The sequence below is a fragment of the Puma concolor genome, chromosome C1 (genome assembly GCF_028749965.1).
Source record: "Puma concolor isolate L17-30 chromosome C1, mPumCon1.1.hap2, whole genome shotgun sequence".
Lineage (NCBI taxonomy): Eukaryota > Metazoa > Chordata > Mammalia > Carnivora > Felidae > Puma > Puma concolor.
The window spans coordinates 3,792,213-3,808,987 of record NC_141674.1 but is presented as its reverse complement, the minus strand read 5'-3'; the positions used below and the strand labels follow the sequence as shown (position 1 = coordinate 3,808,987).

The 16,775-nt window shown below is 57.8% G+C and overlaps 1 protein-coding gene across 6 annotated transcripts in view; it reads left to right on the top strand.

Annotated features, from left to right (window-relative positions):
- NPHP4 (nephrocystin 4) overlaps positions 1-16,775 on the top strand; it is a 111,416-nt gene that overhangs the window by 55,117 nt on the left and 39,524 nt on the right. For 5 of the 6 annotated variants that reach the window (XM_086715499.1, XM_086715501.1, XM_086715497.1 and 2 more), the window contains 7 exons: positions 1,577-1,759; positions 5,479-5,617; positions 12,152-12,213; positions 14,149-14,256; positions 15,654-15,805; positions 15,953-16,144; positions 16,578-16,765. In XM_086715499.1, coding sequence (XP_086571625.1) covers positions 1,577-1,759; positions 5,479-5,617; positions 12,152-12,213; positions 14,149-14,256; positions 15,654-15,805; positions 15,953-16,144; positions 16,578-16,765 — 1,024 coding nt within the window. The remainder of the gene's footprint in view (positions 1-1,576; positions 1,760-5,478; positions 5,618-12,151; positions 12,214-14,148; positions 14,257-15,653; positions 15,806-15,952; positions 16,145-16,577; positions 16,766-16,775) is intronic. The other variant, XM_086715500.1, reaches the window with a different exon arrangement.

Sequence of the window (16,775 nt, the reverse complement as noted above, 5' to 3'; positions counted from 1 at the left end):
GCTGTTTGCACCTATGCTCGGCTATGGTGTGGCCTCGCTGACTGTCAAGCCATCCGCGTGGGGCTTCAGCCAGAGTCCTTTTGTGCGTGTGTGACCTTGGACCCGAGCACAGTCGACTCCTGGCCAGGACAAGGGCGTGGCAGCTGACCCGTGTCCAGCAAGTAGGCGGGGTCTGCTGGGAGCCCCAGCCATTCTGCTGGACGCAGCCCGTGTCAGCGGGCGCCTTGGCTCTCCTCTCCTTGGGGACGATGTCCTTCACCATCACAGATGGGGCGTGGGCTTCGGTTCCTTTCCGAGAGTGTGAGGCCCCGTCCACGCAGGCTGTCCGCCCTCCCTGTCACCGTGGCCCGAACCGGGCTGCCTGGGTTAGCGCGTGCGGCTGGTGGTCTAGAGCGTCGGAGGCCCTCGGCTCCCTCGGCTGCCCAGGGACCACATGGCTCACCGTCCTCATGCCAGACGGGTGCAGATGGCCCTCTGCTGCCTCTGAGGACAGCGTCAGGAGGTGGGGTGCTGTGCTCATGCTCCAGTTACTGCCCGCCACCTTCGGGGTTTGCTCCTCCCATGTCACCAGCCGGGCCTGGAGTCGGGGCAGAGGAGGTGTGGCTGCGGCCCGGGTCTGGACTGTGTCACTGTGACCCTGGTTAGGGCCGCTGTGCTCTTGGGCCGGAAGGGCCCTCTTGGGCTCCCAGTCTGACCTCCTTGCCAGTGTCCCGTGGCCCCTGGTCGAGAATTTGCCTTCCTGGGATCCCGATGTGCTGCCTCCCAGGGAGCCTGCTGCGTCTGCCTGTCGGGCTCGGTCAGAGCTGGAGTTCCTGACCTTGCCTTCTGCCTTGCATCACTGCCCAGCTGATGAGGGGTTTTCCCACCCGCCCGGGGCCTGGAATGTGGTTTTATTCTTACTTCTCAGTGAATGGATGAAAGTGTGCCATTGAAACACTGCTGACTCAAGCCCTCGAACCACATTGGAGAAAATGACTCTTCCCTAATCCTAGGTTTTCCTTAGTGTCCTCACTGCTTTCACTTGGCCAGTGATAGAGAAAAGCAGGAGAAGGACCTGGCTGATTTCCCAGGTACACGGAGTCACATGGATGAAACGTGCCATTCATTCTGAGCTGGGACTTAGCTGCAGAAACTGTGTGTAAATAATCCTGATTTGAATTCCCATGTGCGTTCCTCATTATCTTACAAAGTTTCCTATCACGAACACAAGTGTCATTCCTGGTGTTTTCCTAATGGATTTGTGCAGACGTGGGCGAGGTACAGCCTGTTTACAAACCTGCAGAAAGAGCCTTATGGGACCAGGAAAGGTCAGAAGGATGATGTCGGTCTTTGAAAGAAAAGCCGCCGCTGCTTTGAGCCAGAAAGGGAGACCTGGACGGAGGAGGGTGCTGGTTAGCTTGAGGGGGGCTCCTCAAAGTGGGCGGCTGCTTCCCTGTCCCCCGAGCTTCTGTGTTGTGCTCTCCTCCTGCTACACAGGCCCCTCTTGCACGGTCCCTGCCTGGGGGCCCTGCTCCCTGGTGTTTGCCAGCCGGTTTGCTGGTAACTCACACACCGCTGTGCTTTGTCTCCCTTCCAGGCAACGTCGGTCACCTCTCTGTCCAGCGTGGCATGCATGCACATGGTCCGCTGGGCTGTGTGGAACCCCTTGCCGGAAGCCGGCTCCGGAAAGGTGGTCTTACCTCTGCAGGGTGGGATCCGGCCCAACCCATCGCACCGTCTGGTCTATAAAGTGCCCCCAGCCTGCATGAGCTCCAAAGAGGTAAATTGTTGAGGTGCTTTTGTAAGTATGAGTCCTGGCTCGTAAGCTTTTAGCAAGCTCATATGTTTTCAGAACCAGAAGTTGACAGATCTGTTTGTGGATGTGTCATGAGCAGAGTGTCTCGCGTCACGGATATGCCCTGAAAAGACAGGTGTGACTGCTGAGTCACAGTTGGCTGCGAACTCACTGAGGCTGGTTTCACCTCGGGGCTTATGATGTGCTGTTCACACATCAGTCTCGCAAGGTGGCCTGTGACCCTTATTTGTACACTCTGTGTAACAAGATCCACTTCTGTGCTCTCCGTGTCTTTTTTTTTTTTTTTTTTTAAATGTTTCTTTATTTTTGAGGGAGAAACAGACAGAGTGTGAGCAGGGGAGGGGCAGAGAGAGAGGGAGACACAGAATCTGAAGCGGGCTCCAGGCTCCGAGCCGTCAGCACAGAGCCCGACGCGGGGCTTGAACTCACAAACCGTGAGATCGTGACCTGAGCCGAAGTCAGCCGCTTCACCGACTGAGCCACCCAGGCGCCCCTGTCCATGCCTTTTTATTTTTATTTTTTTATTTAAAAAAAATTTTTTTTAACATTTATTTATTTTTGAGACAGAGACAGACAGAGCATGAACGGGGGAGGGTCAGAGAGAGGGAGACACAGAATCTGAAACAGGCTCCAGGCTCTGAGCTGTCAGCACAGGGCCCGATGCAGGGCTCGAACTCACGGACCGCAAGATTATGACCTGAGCCGAAGTCGGACGCCCAGTCAACTGAGCCACCCAGGCGCCCCTGTCCATGCCTTTTTAAAAAGGACTCTTGGAGCGTTTTGCCATGGAGGGTGGGCTTCAGGGCTGTGGTCGGAGCCGGGCCGTCCACGTCCAGCCCGGCCCATCCGTGTGACTTGTCACTCGTGCCCGCTGGCCCTTGGCTCCCTCCAGCTTTGTGTGGAGGGCAGGCCACAGCAGTAGTTTTGAAAATCCATGTTTGGAACGAAGCTTTCTCTGAACCCCAGTAGAGGAGTCAGGTAAAAGTGGGGGGCAGGGCCAGCTGACGTGTGTGTTGTGAGGGGTCTCGTTCCCCCGCCTCCCCCACCCCACCGGCAGCCTCGCAGGGTGGATGGCAGGGACCTGGGGTGTCACAGACACCGCGTGACCCCGTGGCCCCGGCCGATGGCTGGAGTCTCTCCCGATGCGTGTGTCGAGGAAACGCTCTCCGTTCTCCCGCTCACGTTCCTGAAACGTGTTCTCCTTGTGTCAGTGGTGCGGCCGGGAACCTTTTAGAGCTCAACTGTGTCATTTTTCTTAGGTGAAGGGGCCACTGTGTTATTTCAGCATGCCGTCTGTGTGCTGACTCAGGCGACAAACATCATTTTCTGTGTTGTTATTTATGATGCTTTGGGGACCTGGATGAGGGAGCGGCTGACTGTGCGGCTTTTCTTGTTCCAGGAGCGTCTCATTATGGGGCCACATTTTGCTGCATCCCCCCCACGGACTAGTCTGAGCCCTTGTTATAAAATTGCCACTGGAAATCCTGAGGCCATCACCTCTCTCTCCCCCTCTCTCTCTGCGTGGGTGTATGTATGTGTTTAAATAAATATTTATCGGATCTAATTTTAGCCTGTCGTGCCACTACGTTTCCTTCACTTTCTACGTGCGTACGTAAGCTGTACTGGGGGGTAAGCGTTTGGAAGTTTCGACTGTCGTGAGGACACAGATACCTCCAGTACTGCCGTTTTTTCACCAGGAATATCACTTTTTTTTTTTTTTTTTTTTTACATTTATTTATTTTTGGGACAGAGAGAGACAGAGCATGAACGGGGGAGGGGCAGAGAGAGAGGGCGACACAGAATCGGAAGCAGGCTCCAGGCTCTGAGCCATCAGCCCAGAGCCCGACGCGGGGCTCGAACTCACGGACCGCGAGATCGTGACCTGGCTGAAGTCGGAGGCTTAACCGACTGCGCCACCCAGGCGCCCCAGGAATATCACTTCTAATTGGCTTTTCTCCACCTTCGCGCTGCTGACATTTTGGGCCTGATAATGCTGTGCTGCGGGGTTGTCCTGCACAGCGGGGACGTTCGCCACCAGCCCTGGCCTCTGCCCTCTAGATGCCAGGAGCGTGCCCCCAGCTGTGGGCACAGGGGCTGCGGACGTCGCCAGATGTCTCCTGGGAGCAGAATTGCACCTGGTAGGACCACTGTGCTAAACACGTGTAACTACCTGACACAGTGGGCCCCAGCTGGTCACAGCCGCGATTCTGTACCCTCTTCCGCTTCCTCCCGTGTTTGTCCTCTACAGCCGTGCCGGCGTCTGGCAGGCAGAGAGCTTGCGGGCCGGCGTGTGCCTAGTCTCCACCCCTACGCCAGGCCACTCTTTATCTTACTCTTCTATTCAGTGAACTTCTTTTTTTTTTAATTTTTAAATTTTTAAAAATTTGCTTATTTTGAGAGAGAGAGAGAGAGTGTGTGTGTGTGAGCAGGGGAGGGGCAGAGAGAGAGAGAGAGAGAGAGAGAGAATCCCAAGCAGTCTGCACTGTCAGCACAGAGTCCGATGTGGGGCTTGAACTCACGAACTGTGTGATCGTGACCTGAACCAAAACCGAGAATCAGACACTCAACCGACTGAGTTACTCAGGCGCCCCATTCAGTGAACTGCTATTGAGCACCTGTATACATTCTTGGAAACTATCCCTGATCCCGTGAGCTTACAGTTAAGGGGAAGTGGCAGATGTTACTTGGAGGAAAATACAAAGATTGTAAACATCCCATAGTTTTGGACTAAGTAAATCTGAGGGCTTCTGTTATGATTATTTCAGTGTTATTTACTGTGAAGGTAAGAACAGTATGTTATGATTATGTTTTCTTTCCTAAACAACTCTTGTACTTTTCCTATGAGCAAATTACTGTCTTTTAAAAAAAATGTCCATCTCCAGAGGCGGCCACTTCCAACTCTTAGTGGTGACTTCTGGCATTTACTTTGTTTCCAAATATTAATGCTTCTACTTCTATTTCTTAGTTGATTAATTTTAGACGTTATATATTGACCTCCAGTAATGACAGATGAGAACGTTAGCTCTTTGATGCACTCCCGCACTGTTTAAAGAAACCACTCTGTCCTCCCACTTTGTGGCCTCGGATTCAGGGACTATTTCTTGCCAGAAGTGTGCAGCACAGTGAGGTCTGGCCTAGAGGATGGTAAAGGGGACTGGGCAGTACGGATGGGGGGGCCATGAAGAGGGAGGGGCTTGGAAAGCAAGCCCCTAACGTTGCTTAAGAAATGCCGGGTTAACCCTCAGGTGCATGTGCCCGAGTCTGACCCTGAACAGCATACCAAAGACCTTGAGAACTGACTGTGGCACTCACACTATGCACCAAAATTTAAAAGGTCGGCTTTGCATAGATTCGTTAAAAAACACATTAGAAACTGGGGAGGTGTGATTTCTACTTGTGTAGGGGCCATTCTGTGCTCGTGTGGGCATCTGGGATTTGAATGCTGCTGGACGCTGATCTTTTTCTGCTTGGCAAGTGACTCGATTATAACCTCAGACCATGTGGCTTCAGACATCGCTGGTTTTACGCGGACTTCGGGCCGGGGGGCTCGCTCCCGGGTCAAGGTGACAGGAAGGGGGGCTCGCTCCCGGGTCAAGGTGACAGGAAGGGGGGCTCGCTCCCGGGTCGATTCGACACGAAGGCATGACTAAGGGAGGCGGCTGCTGTTTGCTCTCCCCTCGCAGGTGGAGCAGGTGGCGTCGGGGACGGTCCAGTTCCAGTACTCGCTGAGCCCCAAGGGACACCTGGACACGCTGCCAGGGCACGGCCACAGCCCGGAGGCAGAGCAACAGCCCTCCAGGAAGCCACCCGCGTCCCCTGCAAGTAAGTGTTTGCAGGGCACTGATTTTGGAGCACACAGCGTGACTCCCGCCTGTTCTCGAGGAGACGTACTTGGGCCGGTACAATAACGTTCATCCGCGAATCGTCACAGATTGCTGTCATTTGAGCCAGTGGGCTGAGCTTCTGCTTGATGTGGAGGTGTAGGATTGGACGGTGACAGGGGTGGCCTGGCGCGGTGTCACCTGTCACCCGGAGCTCCCTGACCAGAAGCCCGCGGAAGGCTGTGCCAGTGACGAGTAACGGGGCCCTTGGCACGGGGGTCCTGCGGACGCGGGCCCAAGAGCCGGAGCCGCGCTGAGCGCCATGGGCGCGCCTCTGCGTTGTGCTGTTAGCGTGTCGTGGGTTTGCCCTTCTGACGAGGCGCTTCCCACCCGCTTCAAGTCCGAGAGTGGGGCGTCTGCTCTCAGCTCCGGCCTGTGAGGAAGGGAGTGAGGGCTACCAGCAGAGCAGCGTCCTTCCCGTGGGCGGGGACGTGTCTGCACGTGTGCAGGTGGTGAAGCAGTGACCGCGGCTGCCGGCCTTGTGTCCGGCCAGCCCAGCACCTGGTGGTCGGGGCCTCTTGGCTTCTGCCTAGGGACGCCCAGGGCAGCGTCTGACCGAGAACCGCACCAGTGGTGGAGAGCAGGGCTGAAGTCAGAGGGAAGTTCACTCTGCAGGGCATTGAGCCCGAGCCTGGGGCTTCTAGAGGTCATGCCCGCTGAAAGAATGTTCTAGATCACAGGAGGCTAGTCTCTTAGAAAGCTGGGAATGAACAAATGTGTCAGCCTGCAGAGGGGAGCTTAGCCCTTGTCCGTGCTCCTGACAGATGCCGCTCCGTGTCACCCTGTCACCAACAAGGCCTGCTGTGATGGCGTCGGGCCTACCCGGTCATCCAGGATGGTCTCCCCGATCAGCGGCCATGATTCCTTGCCGTGGAGCATCACAGTGATGGGCTCTGGGGACTAGGATGTGGGTACTTGGGGGGCGAGGGGAGGAGCATCACTCTGCTGAAGAGGTGCAGATCGTCGGTGTGGGCGTTTGTTCGATGCCGAAGACGTCCTGGGAACATCTCATGCGAGGGGCTGCGTGTCCTCCTCTGTGTCTTGCCCAGTAAAGCACTCAGCACACGTTTGCAGAGCTGATGTGAGACCTGGCTGTGTTCTGGCTCTCGAGTGATGTCCGTCTGTCTGTCTGCCTCCCACACCTCATCCCCTCGCCCCTGAGCTCTCTTGTTGTTGGCTTCCTTCCGGGAAGAGTTTCTCCACGTAGTGACCCCGGAAGCTCTGGGGAATCCCAGCAGAAAGAACCTCCGTTCACACGCTCCATAGAAGTCCTGACCGGGGCCCCTGCTGCGTCCCCTGCCTTTGTCCGCGTGGTTCCCGACTGGCAGCCATCGGTGCTGCTCTCGGAAGAGAGTGTGGAGTCAGGGTGGGGCCGGCAGACGTGTCACCCACGGACCCAAGTCCCCGCTTGGTCCCTGCACTCTGCCACTTCTGCTGTGGGGCGGCCTCCCAGCTTGGGCCAGCTTTGCCTGCGTTTCGAGATGTTCGAATGAACAGATATCAGCAGTCCTGCCCCTGTTGTGCCATGAGAGGATGGAGACTGGAGGGAGCTGGCCTGTCCCTCGGACCCCAGTCTCTCCAGCTCTCCGCATGTAGCCAGGCACAGAGCAGTGCCCATGGGAAGCCAGACACTCCTGGGCTCCAGGCATGTTGTGGAGGTTCAGGGGTAAGGGGATCCTCCCTCCCCACAGACGCCACTGGCTTTGGGCTCGAGATGATCATGTTAGTCAGTGGGACGGACATCTCTCTGGATGACTGGCTGGGGGTGTGTGCTCCCCCTGCGGGGCTCACCGAGCCCTAGTTGGGCATGCAGGGTTCGCGCCCTCTGAGTTCTTTACTAGGAGAGTTATGGTTCACATCATGGCAGACAGATGCTGGAAGGATCCAGACCTAGTACAGACGTGTGGTGGCAGTGCCATCCATTCTCCACCACCATCTGGGGACCAGCAGGTCCGCCCGGATGGAACCTGATTGCATTTGGTTTATTTAATTGGGATTTATCGCTGCATTCACGTCACATTGAGAGGATTGCCTTCATCCCAGATTCCAAGCATTTGAAGGCCTGGCCTCCCAGGACCCGACGCAAGAGACTCAAATATCTCTCGTGCTTAAGCGGTGATGGAAACCTTTCCTCCTCCGATATTTTACCAACTTACCCGGTTCTGTGGGAAATCTTGACGCCACGCGGCTGTCACGTTAAGTGAGGGACTTTGGCTCTCTGTTATGAATTATCTTTTTTATGTCCTCTGGAGAATTACGAGGGAGCAGAGGCCCACTCATCACCGTCCGGGAATGAGTGCACGGAGCCACTAGAGGGCACTCGCTCTTGGTTTTTGGAACTTGGCATTTCCCTGACCCATATTTTACTTTTGAATATTCTGGCGGTCTCAGAATGTCCGTGTGTTCGCTTCACGGATTTGAAAAACAGCCGGGTAGAAGGGGTCGTGGGAAACCTGTCCTCATGGTGTTTCCCAGGATACCCTGGGTTGGGTTCTTGCCATGGTTGTGACCCTTTGTGTGTTGGCACTGCAGGGACATCCTCTCCGACAGGCGGCTCCCTGCCCTGGGTTGTGTCATCAGGGCAGTTATTCAGGAAGGGGCGTTTGAGCTGTCCAGCTGGAGTGACGTGAGCCAGCAGATTTCAAGGGATCCCAGGTGTGCGCTCTGGGGGAGGACGTTAGCGGGTGGCCCAGAGCAGAGGCCTTGGCAAGGGGCAGGTCCCTGCAGTGGCCAGCCCCTGATGCTGACCCCGGCCTCAGGCTCTGGGCACCCCTTGGCTCTCCCCACTCCTCTGGGGCCTGGTTGGGGCACTCGTGCACCTCCAGCAGCAGGATGGACAGACATTAGACGTGACACCTTTGTGGTGACACCCCCTCATCAGCCCTTGGAGCATGCGTCTTCTCCCGTGTCCTCTGTGCTTAGGGGACATCTGGGTTGGGGCATCTCTACCAGGTGCACGCATCTCTCGCACAAAGAGCCCGGCTGCTCCCGCAGGTGCAGAGCCGCTTCCCAGGTGCTTAGGTGCATGTTGGACCCTGGGCCCTAACTTAGCAGCATTGTGGCAGCTGCTGGCGCAGGCAGGACCCTAGGACCCCCAGGTGTGCTCGGGATGCGTGTCCCTCTCTGTCCCTGACTGCCCGGCCTGCCTGAGCAATGGCGGTGGCTGCGGCGGGGGGTGGAGGGGGGCTTGTGCAGCTGTGGACAGCCCCAGCCCCTCCCCCGCAGCACCCCCAGGTGTGCTGGGCCTCCCCAGGCATCCGGTGTGCAGGAGCCCCTCGGCCACCCTCATGCACCCTGGGTGCAGCACCAAGCCCCATAGCCACGCCATCTCTGAGCTGGCTGTCCCTAATCTCTGCGGTTTGTTCATTGTCCCCATTTCCTGTGGTTAGAGTCTCAGGGAGGATGGCTGTTTACCCCCAAATAATTAGGAATGAGGGCCTTTCAAATGGGTTTGCCGTATGAATTCTTGGTGTCTGAATAACCATCAGATACTGATTATTATCCTTTATTTTCAAGGCCCAGTGAGGAAATCTGTTTCTCTAGGTCTTTCTTTAAATCACGGTGACGCTGTCTTTAGCAGTGTTGACCCTTCCTTGGCCATGCTTTTGGTGTCTGCTGTTCTAATCCTGTAATGTTGCCAGACCCTCCACCCCCACCTCCCGGTCCGAGACCTGAGCTAGTCAATGACTGACCCCTCAGCTGGACACAGGTGGGTTTGTTCCCCCGTACAGCATTTTCCTCTGTGAACACCCCTCATTCGGCCCGCCTGCTGACTCCTTCCCTCAGTTTCCCCCCAGAACGCACAGCGGTGTTTAAGAAAAGCATTCCCGGAAGACAGCTTTCATTTTGGGACAAAGGGCTTTGGTGGTACCTGCTGTACGGGGCTGGCCCCTGGTTGGGGACGGGCAGGGAGGTGGTTGTGCTGTGGGCCCCCCAGCATTTCCGGAGAGGCCTCTGCTCCCTCCAGCCTGGAGGAAGCCTCCACGAACGCCTGGTCTTCCATTGACCCGTGCACTTGTTTGCCTAACTCTCTGTGACCCCTGCCCAGTCCCCTCACCAAAGGCCTGGTCTGTGGAGCGTTGACGTTTCAGATTTGCGTGATCCTGCACACGCGTCCCCCAGGCAGAGGAGGTGCCGGGACATAGGTCTTTGCGTGACCTAGGGGTCTGTGTCCACAGTTTGGGCTTCTAGAAGCCAAACTGACAGAGGGCGGCTTGGATGGGGAGCTTCTGTTGACGGTGGTTTTCAGCAAGTGGAGGCTAACCAGTGGGTGGCAAGGTGTCGGGGAGATGCATCTTCACTCAGGTGGCCGACCTGCTGTCCTCTGTCTCGGGCGGTCGGTGGGGATGCTGTCCGCACAGCACTCAGCCCCGGTGGCGGGGGAACCACCTGGGTAGGCCCTTCCCACTGTCCTCTGTGCCACCTCCGAGGCCTAGGTGCACGTGGCTTCCCAGGCTGCGTGGCCCCTGAGCCGCCCAGAGCGCGTGTCGGGCTGCTGGTCCTCTCGGCATTTCCGTGTTCTTCAGGAGACCAGAGCCCTGTGGCTGCTCAGCCAGATGCTGGTGCTGCTCCCGGAAGGGGCGCGTGCGGGGGACAAACCGTGAAATCATGACCTGAGCTGAAACCAAGAGTTGGACGCCTAACCAGCTGAGCCGCCCAGGCGCCCCGAAGTTCTTTGTAATTTCACCACCGACCCGTGAATGTGCACGCTTACCCTGGCGCATCAAGGGGGAGGTGATAGCCCTTCGCCCTCGCACCCCGTTGCTTGGATTTCAGTGGGCTTATCTACGCTCCTGCATCCACGGCGCTCTTTTCCAACTTTTCCCCCTTGAATGTGGATGAGATGACATATACAGGTTGTTTGGGGACTGGCTTTTCCCACGCCATGACCTCTCTTGGTCCCCTTTCCACATCAGGACCTCCCCCCGCCCCAGTTGTTACCAGGCCGCACACGTGACCACGGCCGCTCTTCCCTCCGTGTGTCCGTGTTGTGTGCACGTGGCTCTTTCTGATGTGCCGTCACCACACACGTGCTGCCCGGTGGCTCCCGGCCCAGCTGTGCCCTGTGCTGGAGCTCAGGCCTCCCATCCTGGGTCCGGCCTTGTGGCCTCAGGGAGCCTCTTGGAGGCACTGAAGTGGCCACGCTCCGGAGGACACGTTCTCTGGCTGTGGCTGGTAGGTGGTCTTGTTTGGGAAGCAACATGGCCAGCGATCACCGATTACCGCCCAGAGCGTTGGAACAAAAAGCTGGAGCCGGGATGTTTTGTGGTTTTGGTGTGTTTTCGCCCAGGTCCTGCCCCCCGGGCGTCCCGGCCCTGGGGTCACCGGCAGGCATCTTTTTAATCTGCCTCCAAAGTCTTCCTTGTGCTGATTTATTCTCTAGGAAGATAAGATTGCATAAGTCCCAATGTAAAGACTTACCTCAAGGAACGTAGCGCACAGCACCCAGCTTTGAGAAGGTGGGTGAACAAGGGTGTGTGGAGGGGGTCTTGGACACCAGGCTCCGGTTTTTCTTAGTGGAGGGCCACGGAGGCGTTTCCTGCAGTTTTATGCTTGTTGCCAAAGTCAGGCTGTGGGGCTTCCCAGGGTCCCCGTTCCGGGTGGGACAAAAGCAAGACTCGGTGGCTGGACAGTTTCGGGGAGGAGGGTGGCTGAAATGGAGCGGAGGTCCCCTGGCTGGCCGAATCCTCATGTGCATTTGCTTCTGGCGAGGTGACACCTTTCCCCGGAGGCACAGCTTGATCAGTGACTTGCCACGAGCTAGTTTGGGGCACTGAAGTTTCTGGGACTCAAGTGTTTCTAAGTTCCTGGGAAGCACCTGCCTTGGCCTGTTAGCAAGGGGCAGGCAGGCCACTGACGGGGGTGCCCTCTGGACTCCGAGGTGGATGCAGGTTGGAGCCTGTGGGAGCCTGCCTTGGCATCCCTGAGGTCAAAGGACACACGTGGCCCCTTGCTCTGGGGGCCTCTACCCCTCCCGGTCTCATCACGTCCGCACCTGGAGTGAGCGGGCATCAGCAGGGCTGGGAGACGGAAAGTGGGGTGTTTAGAAGTTCCTTACCTGACGTCAAGTCCACCCCAGCTGGGGAGATGCCAGGCCCGCCGACACGGGACCCCAGCTCTTTGAAGTCAGGTGTGTGTGAGCGGCGGGAAGATGGAAATACCCTGGGCAGGCACGCAAGGACTTTCACGGTCACGAAGCCCACCCTTGGTGAGACCACACGATCGGAGAGCGCGAGGCCAGGCAGAGAAGCTGGAGCCCCAGCACACCTGGCTCAGGCTCCATCCTCTGCTGTCACCCGCAGAGCGATCCTCACTCTTGCCCAGGCCAAGTCTGCTCCAAAGTGCTGGGCCCCCGGACTCTGCCCAGTAGCTGCTGCCTGGCACCTCGGGCAGCACCGGTCACAGCCAGGGGGCAGACGGGGCAGGTCCTGGCTGACTCGGGCTCCCTCCCCACCTCCATCTGTTTCCCCCCCAGGCCCACCAGCGCTGCCAGCCCGGGGACACGCTGCCCCCCAGGACTCGCCCGTGGGACCAGGGGTAAGTCCAGGCCCGAGAGGCCTGTTTCAGAATTACAAATTCAGTTACCCGAAGGTTGCAGCTACATTTCTCTGTGTCTTGAAGGACAGTGGTGTCCCGCCTGGTGGGCTGGGGCTGGGGAAGGGGGGGGGCCGAGGTGCTGCGTCCCGTCCCTGCCCTGCCCCCGCTGTGCCCCCACCCTCCTGGCTGCGCGGCTCTCCGTGCATCCGGCGGCCACCAGTGTTATTAGTGATCCTGCGGTGCCCCCACCCTCCTGGCTGCGCGGCTCTCCGTGCATCCGGCGGCCACCAGTGTTATTAGTGATCCTGCGGTCAGCCATCAAAGGCACATTTCAATACTTTTGAGAAATGACGTCTTCTCCCCGGCAGTTATGTCTAGCGGCTGAGAGTCTCTCGGGACCAAACAGCCTTGGTTGCTTTTCTGAGGCTCCATAGTATGGTCTTCATCTCCTTCCTCCCCACCGTCTCTGCCAGGAGAGGGGGCCTGGCAGTGACCAGTGTCCTGGCCAGTGAGGTCATGGCCGCCTGGGGCACCAGCCAGGCCCAGCGGCTGAGCAGCTGGTGCTGGTGGAGACAGGCTGCGGCCGGCAGAGACCGCCCGTCAGCAGATGGCTCTGCGTTTGAGGGTTTCCTGCGTAGGAAGAGAAGGCCCTGCCTTGCTCTGGCCTCTGGAAACCCGAGTGGTTGTGGTGCTCGCCCGCGGTTCCAGCTGCGCCATTTTGTACAGGGCCAGGGTTGGCTTGTCTTCCAGCCAACGTCGTCTGCCAGCAGCACCCTAGGAACTGACTTCCTAGAAAAGTCGAATAATTCGGTATCAGACTGTCCCCACAGAAGCAGCTTGTAAACTGGCTCAGTAGTGAGCATTGTATTTGCCAGAAGACACGTGTGTGGGGACAGCCTCCCAGGCTTCCCTGCTGGCCTGTTCAAGCACTTTCCTTCCAGAAGTTTCCATGTCACCCTAAATGTTCGGGACTCACAGGACAGCGCTGTCTGCAGCCAGAGGCAGGAGAGGCTCAAGACAGCTTGTGGGGTCTGAGGGGAGCTGAACAGACCCTGCAGCTCTCCTCTGCCCCCTCGAGGGCTCTGGGGTCCCCTGTTGCCACACGCCCCCACTCGGTCGGATGCCCTTACCACCTCTTCATGTGTCGAGTCCTTCTGCACGAGCACCTCCTCGAGCCGGCTGTGGCTGTGCGTGACAGAGTCCGGGATTTGAGAGGGGGGTCTCCAGTGGACGGTGGGCCCCCTTGACAGCTGCACTCAGCTTCCGAACGCCTGTGATGTTTACGGAAGGCTAGCCACGTGCTGGGTTCCCTGCCACCCCCTCCCCGCGGGTTCTCGCTTCATTCCCAGCTGGCCCTGTGATTTAGGTGCTCTCTTCGTCGTACAGACAGGACACCGAGGGGGAAAAAAAAAGGTGTTTGGTGACCTGCCCACGGTCGCGTGATCCTGGTGATGATGTGGGGACTCCATCCCAGCGGTCTGTCTCCAGAGCCCGCCTGGGCCGCCATGGCAGTCGTTGCCCTCGTGCCAGGCTCATGTCACGGGAGCACAGGTGCTGGGACTCGAAGGGTCTCGAGATGTTCAGTCCCCGGCTAGAAGCGAAACCCCGCCAGGCTCAGAGACCAGCCCGCCCTGCAGCCCGCGAGTGGCAGAGACCCTGGCTTCCCCGGCCCTCCCTTTCTCCACTTGCTCTTTTGTGTTAGTAAGATTTTGTAAGCAAACGTTACCATCTGGGAGAGGGCACGGCCTTGTGCGTCCACAGCTAAACTGAAGGAAGTCAGGAGCGGTCTTGGGCTCCAGAGCAGCCACCGAGCACGAGGTCGCATTCCCACTGCCCTCTCTGCCACGCTTACCGGGTCTGTGCCAGCGTGGGTGGGGGGCGCCGTGACATGACGGGGGTGCGTCTCACGTCTCGTCCACGCTTCCTCCCCTTCAGCTGTCTCTCTCCCAGCTGGCGGCTTCCCCACGGTCCGCCGCCCGGTGCCGCTCGGCCACGCTGTCGTCCCCGCAACCTGCCGGCTCTGAGCCCTCCCCGGCCCAGGCGGTAAGTACGCCCTCCCTTCCTTCCTCCAGGGAGTGGCTCCGAACCCTGACTTCTGCTGAGGCCTCTGGCTTTGCGAGCTGTGCCGGGCCTTGGTGAGGCGGCCGAGACCCTCATGGGCTCTCCGTGATACGGGCACGGTGACGGTCGCGGGACGGGGGGGGGGGGGGGTGGGAGCGGAGGGGTGGAGGGGAGGGGGAGGGTGTGTGTGTGGACATGGCTTAACAGTTCTTGCTTCCGGTATTTGCTGCCGTTCTGTCCTGCTGACCAAGAAGCATTAGGTGTGGGAGCTCTTCCTGCCACAGGGCTTAATCAGGCTTTTGCTCCACCTGACCAGACAGAGCTAGACCACCCTCAGGTCTCTGTGCCTGAAAGAGAAGGACAGTTTTGCCAGAGGTAGACATAGAGGCCGACCCAAGCCTGCAGCACTCAGGGACACTCTCCTCGCTGTCAGCAGCTGAAGGAGAAGCAGCCGAACCCGCCGTCCTGGATTCTGGTGCGTTCTGGGCTCAGACAGGCCTGTGCTGCCGCTGACCTTGGGGAGCGCACGTGAAGTCTGATTCCAAAAGCTGGCTGGCGCTCCTGTAAACCGCATCTTCAGTCCTATACTGGGAGTCTGTTGAGGAAAAGTAGTGCCGTTCCCTTATCTATTTGAGAACACGCCCAGGACCGTGAAATGCCTTGGTCTAAAGTCTGTCCGGGGGCTCGTGTGTTTATGAAAAGCCTGAATCTCTTAGTGTTGACAGCTGAGATGTGTGAGAGTCCTCCCTGGTTCTGTGGTGTTCCTTTCAGCTGGAACGGAAAGCTGGGGAAGCAGGCTCGAAGGAGAGTATTCCGGTCCCCAGACAAGCTCTTCATTTAGACACGCCTTCTACTCTGGAGGGACGTGGGAGGTGGGATACAAGGGGATGACTAGAATACCCCAGTGACATGGGATGAGAGGAAGGTCTGCACGCGCCAGCCGGGGGCTGGGGACCAGTGCGTCTTGCGGTTTGAAGGAGGGCTTGTTTTTCTGGTCTATAAATGCGGTTTTTATGTTAATTGAGCTTCTCAGACAGCACATCTCTCCCACAGTACCTGTTCATAAAATTGATGCTACCTTTCTCGTTGCTTCCCGACTCACACAAAATACGAGATGCCCAGATAAACCCGAGTTTCAGATAAACGGTGACTTTTTAGTATAAGTCAGTCGTGGATATTTCACGGGACGTACTTACATTATACCGAGATTATTCATTGTTTACCTGATGTTAAAAGGCAGCTGGGCCTCCTGTGTTTTCATTTGCTGAAGCTGGCAGTCCGACAGAGGTGGTTCGTCCGCGAACCCCCACACCCCAGCATCCTTGGTTGTTACAGGCTGGGATCCTGGCTGGCCTCACCCGGGCCCACATTTTGCTCAGCAGGGGCTCCCTTTGGAGGGCAGGATCTGTCACCTGGAAGCCGAGCTGAGCCAGGCGTCCTTGGTCCTGGGAGCATCTGTTGCCGAACACTTGCAGGAGCTGCCTTTCACACCGGTGCACGTCCCGATTGTCGCGGGCGTCCAGGCCAGGAGGTGAGGGGCGGCCGTGGGAGGGCCCGGTGTGTGCTGTGCCGTGAAGACGGACCCTGAACAACAGGCTGTCCCCAGAGGTGGGGCCACAGGTCCTGCCCCTCCCTGTCTCTTTCCTGGAGGCCGGCTGCGGGGGTCTTTCTGTTTCAGCTCTGGAAGTAAGCTCTCGCGGGCCTCGATGGTGCTCCTGCAGGCCTCCGGTTTTCCTGAGATTCTGGATGCCAATAAGCAACCAGCCGAGACTGTAAATCCCGCAGAACCCGTGCAATTCAACCCTCAGAAGGAAGAATCCGATTGTCTACAAGGCAACGAAATAGTACTGCAGTTTCTTGCCTTTAGCAGGTACGTTCTTAAGTGTTCTGTGTTCCTCTTTCTGGCTCTCGCTTTCCTTGCGTTGAAGAAACACTTCTGTGTGGTTCTGAGCTGGGAGAACCCTCCATGCTGAGATCTTACCAGGGACGCTGTCTGTTTTTATTTTCATCTTACTACGACGCCCACTCAGCCATTTCTGAACGCGGTCAAACCTGCTTTTGCCTGGTCTTCTGTGATTGAATGTGTTGTGTTGGTCAATTCTTCGGTATTCGTGTGACTACGTGGGCAGGTTCTCCAGCTGGGGCTGAAGTGGGTTGCTGTCCAGCGGGCTCCCCGAGTTCCCGGTGGAGCCGCCTGGTGGGCGGACCCTAACCCTAACCCTAACCCTAACAGCACTGGGCTGTTGAAAGCCCAGGTTCTCTGCTCTGGAGGCTCGATTAATTTGGGCTCTTATTGGATTCAGAGTGTCCCAAGACAGCCGGGCAGCGCCGTGGCCAAAGACCGTGTATTTCACCTTCCAGTTCTACCGTTTCCCGCCCGTGACAACGCCGCGGCTGCAGCTGGTCAGGCTGGACGAGGCGGGCAGGACGCTCCCCGGTTCTCCGCTGCATCTCCTGGTTCTTGCCGACAGAGATGATTCCTCCGATGCTGGTAAGTGCTC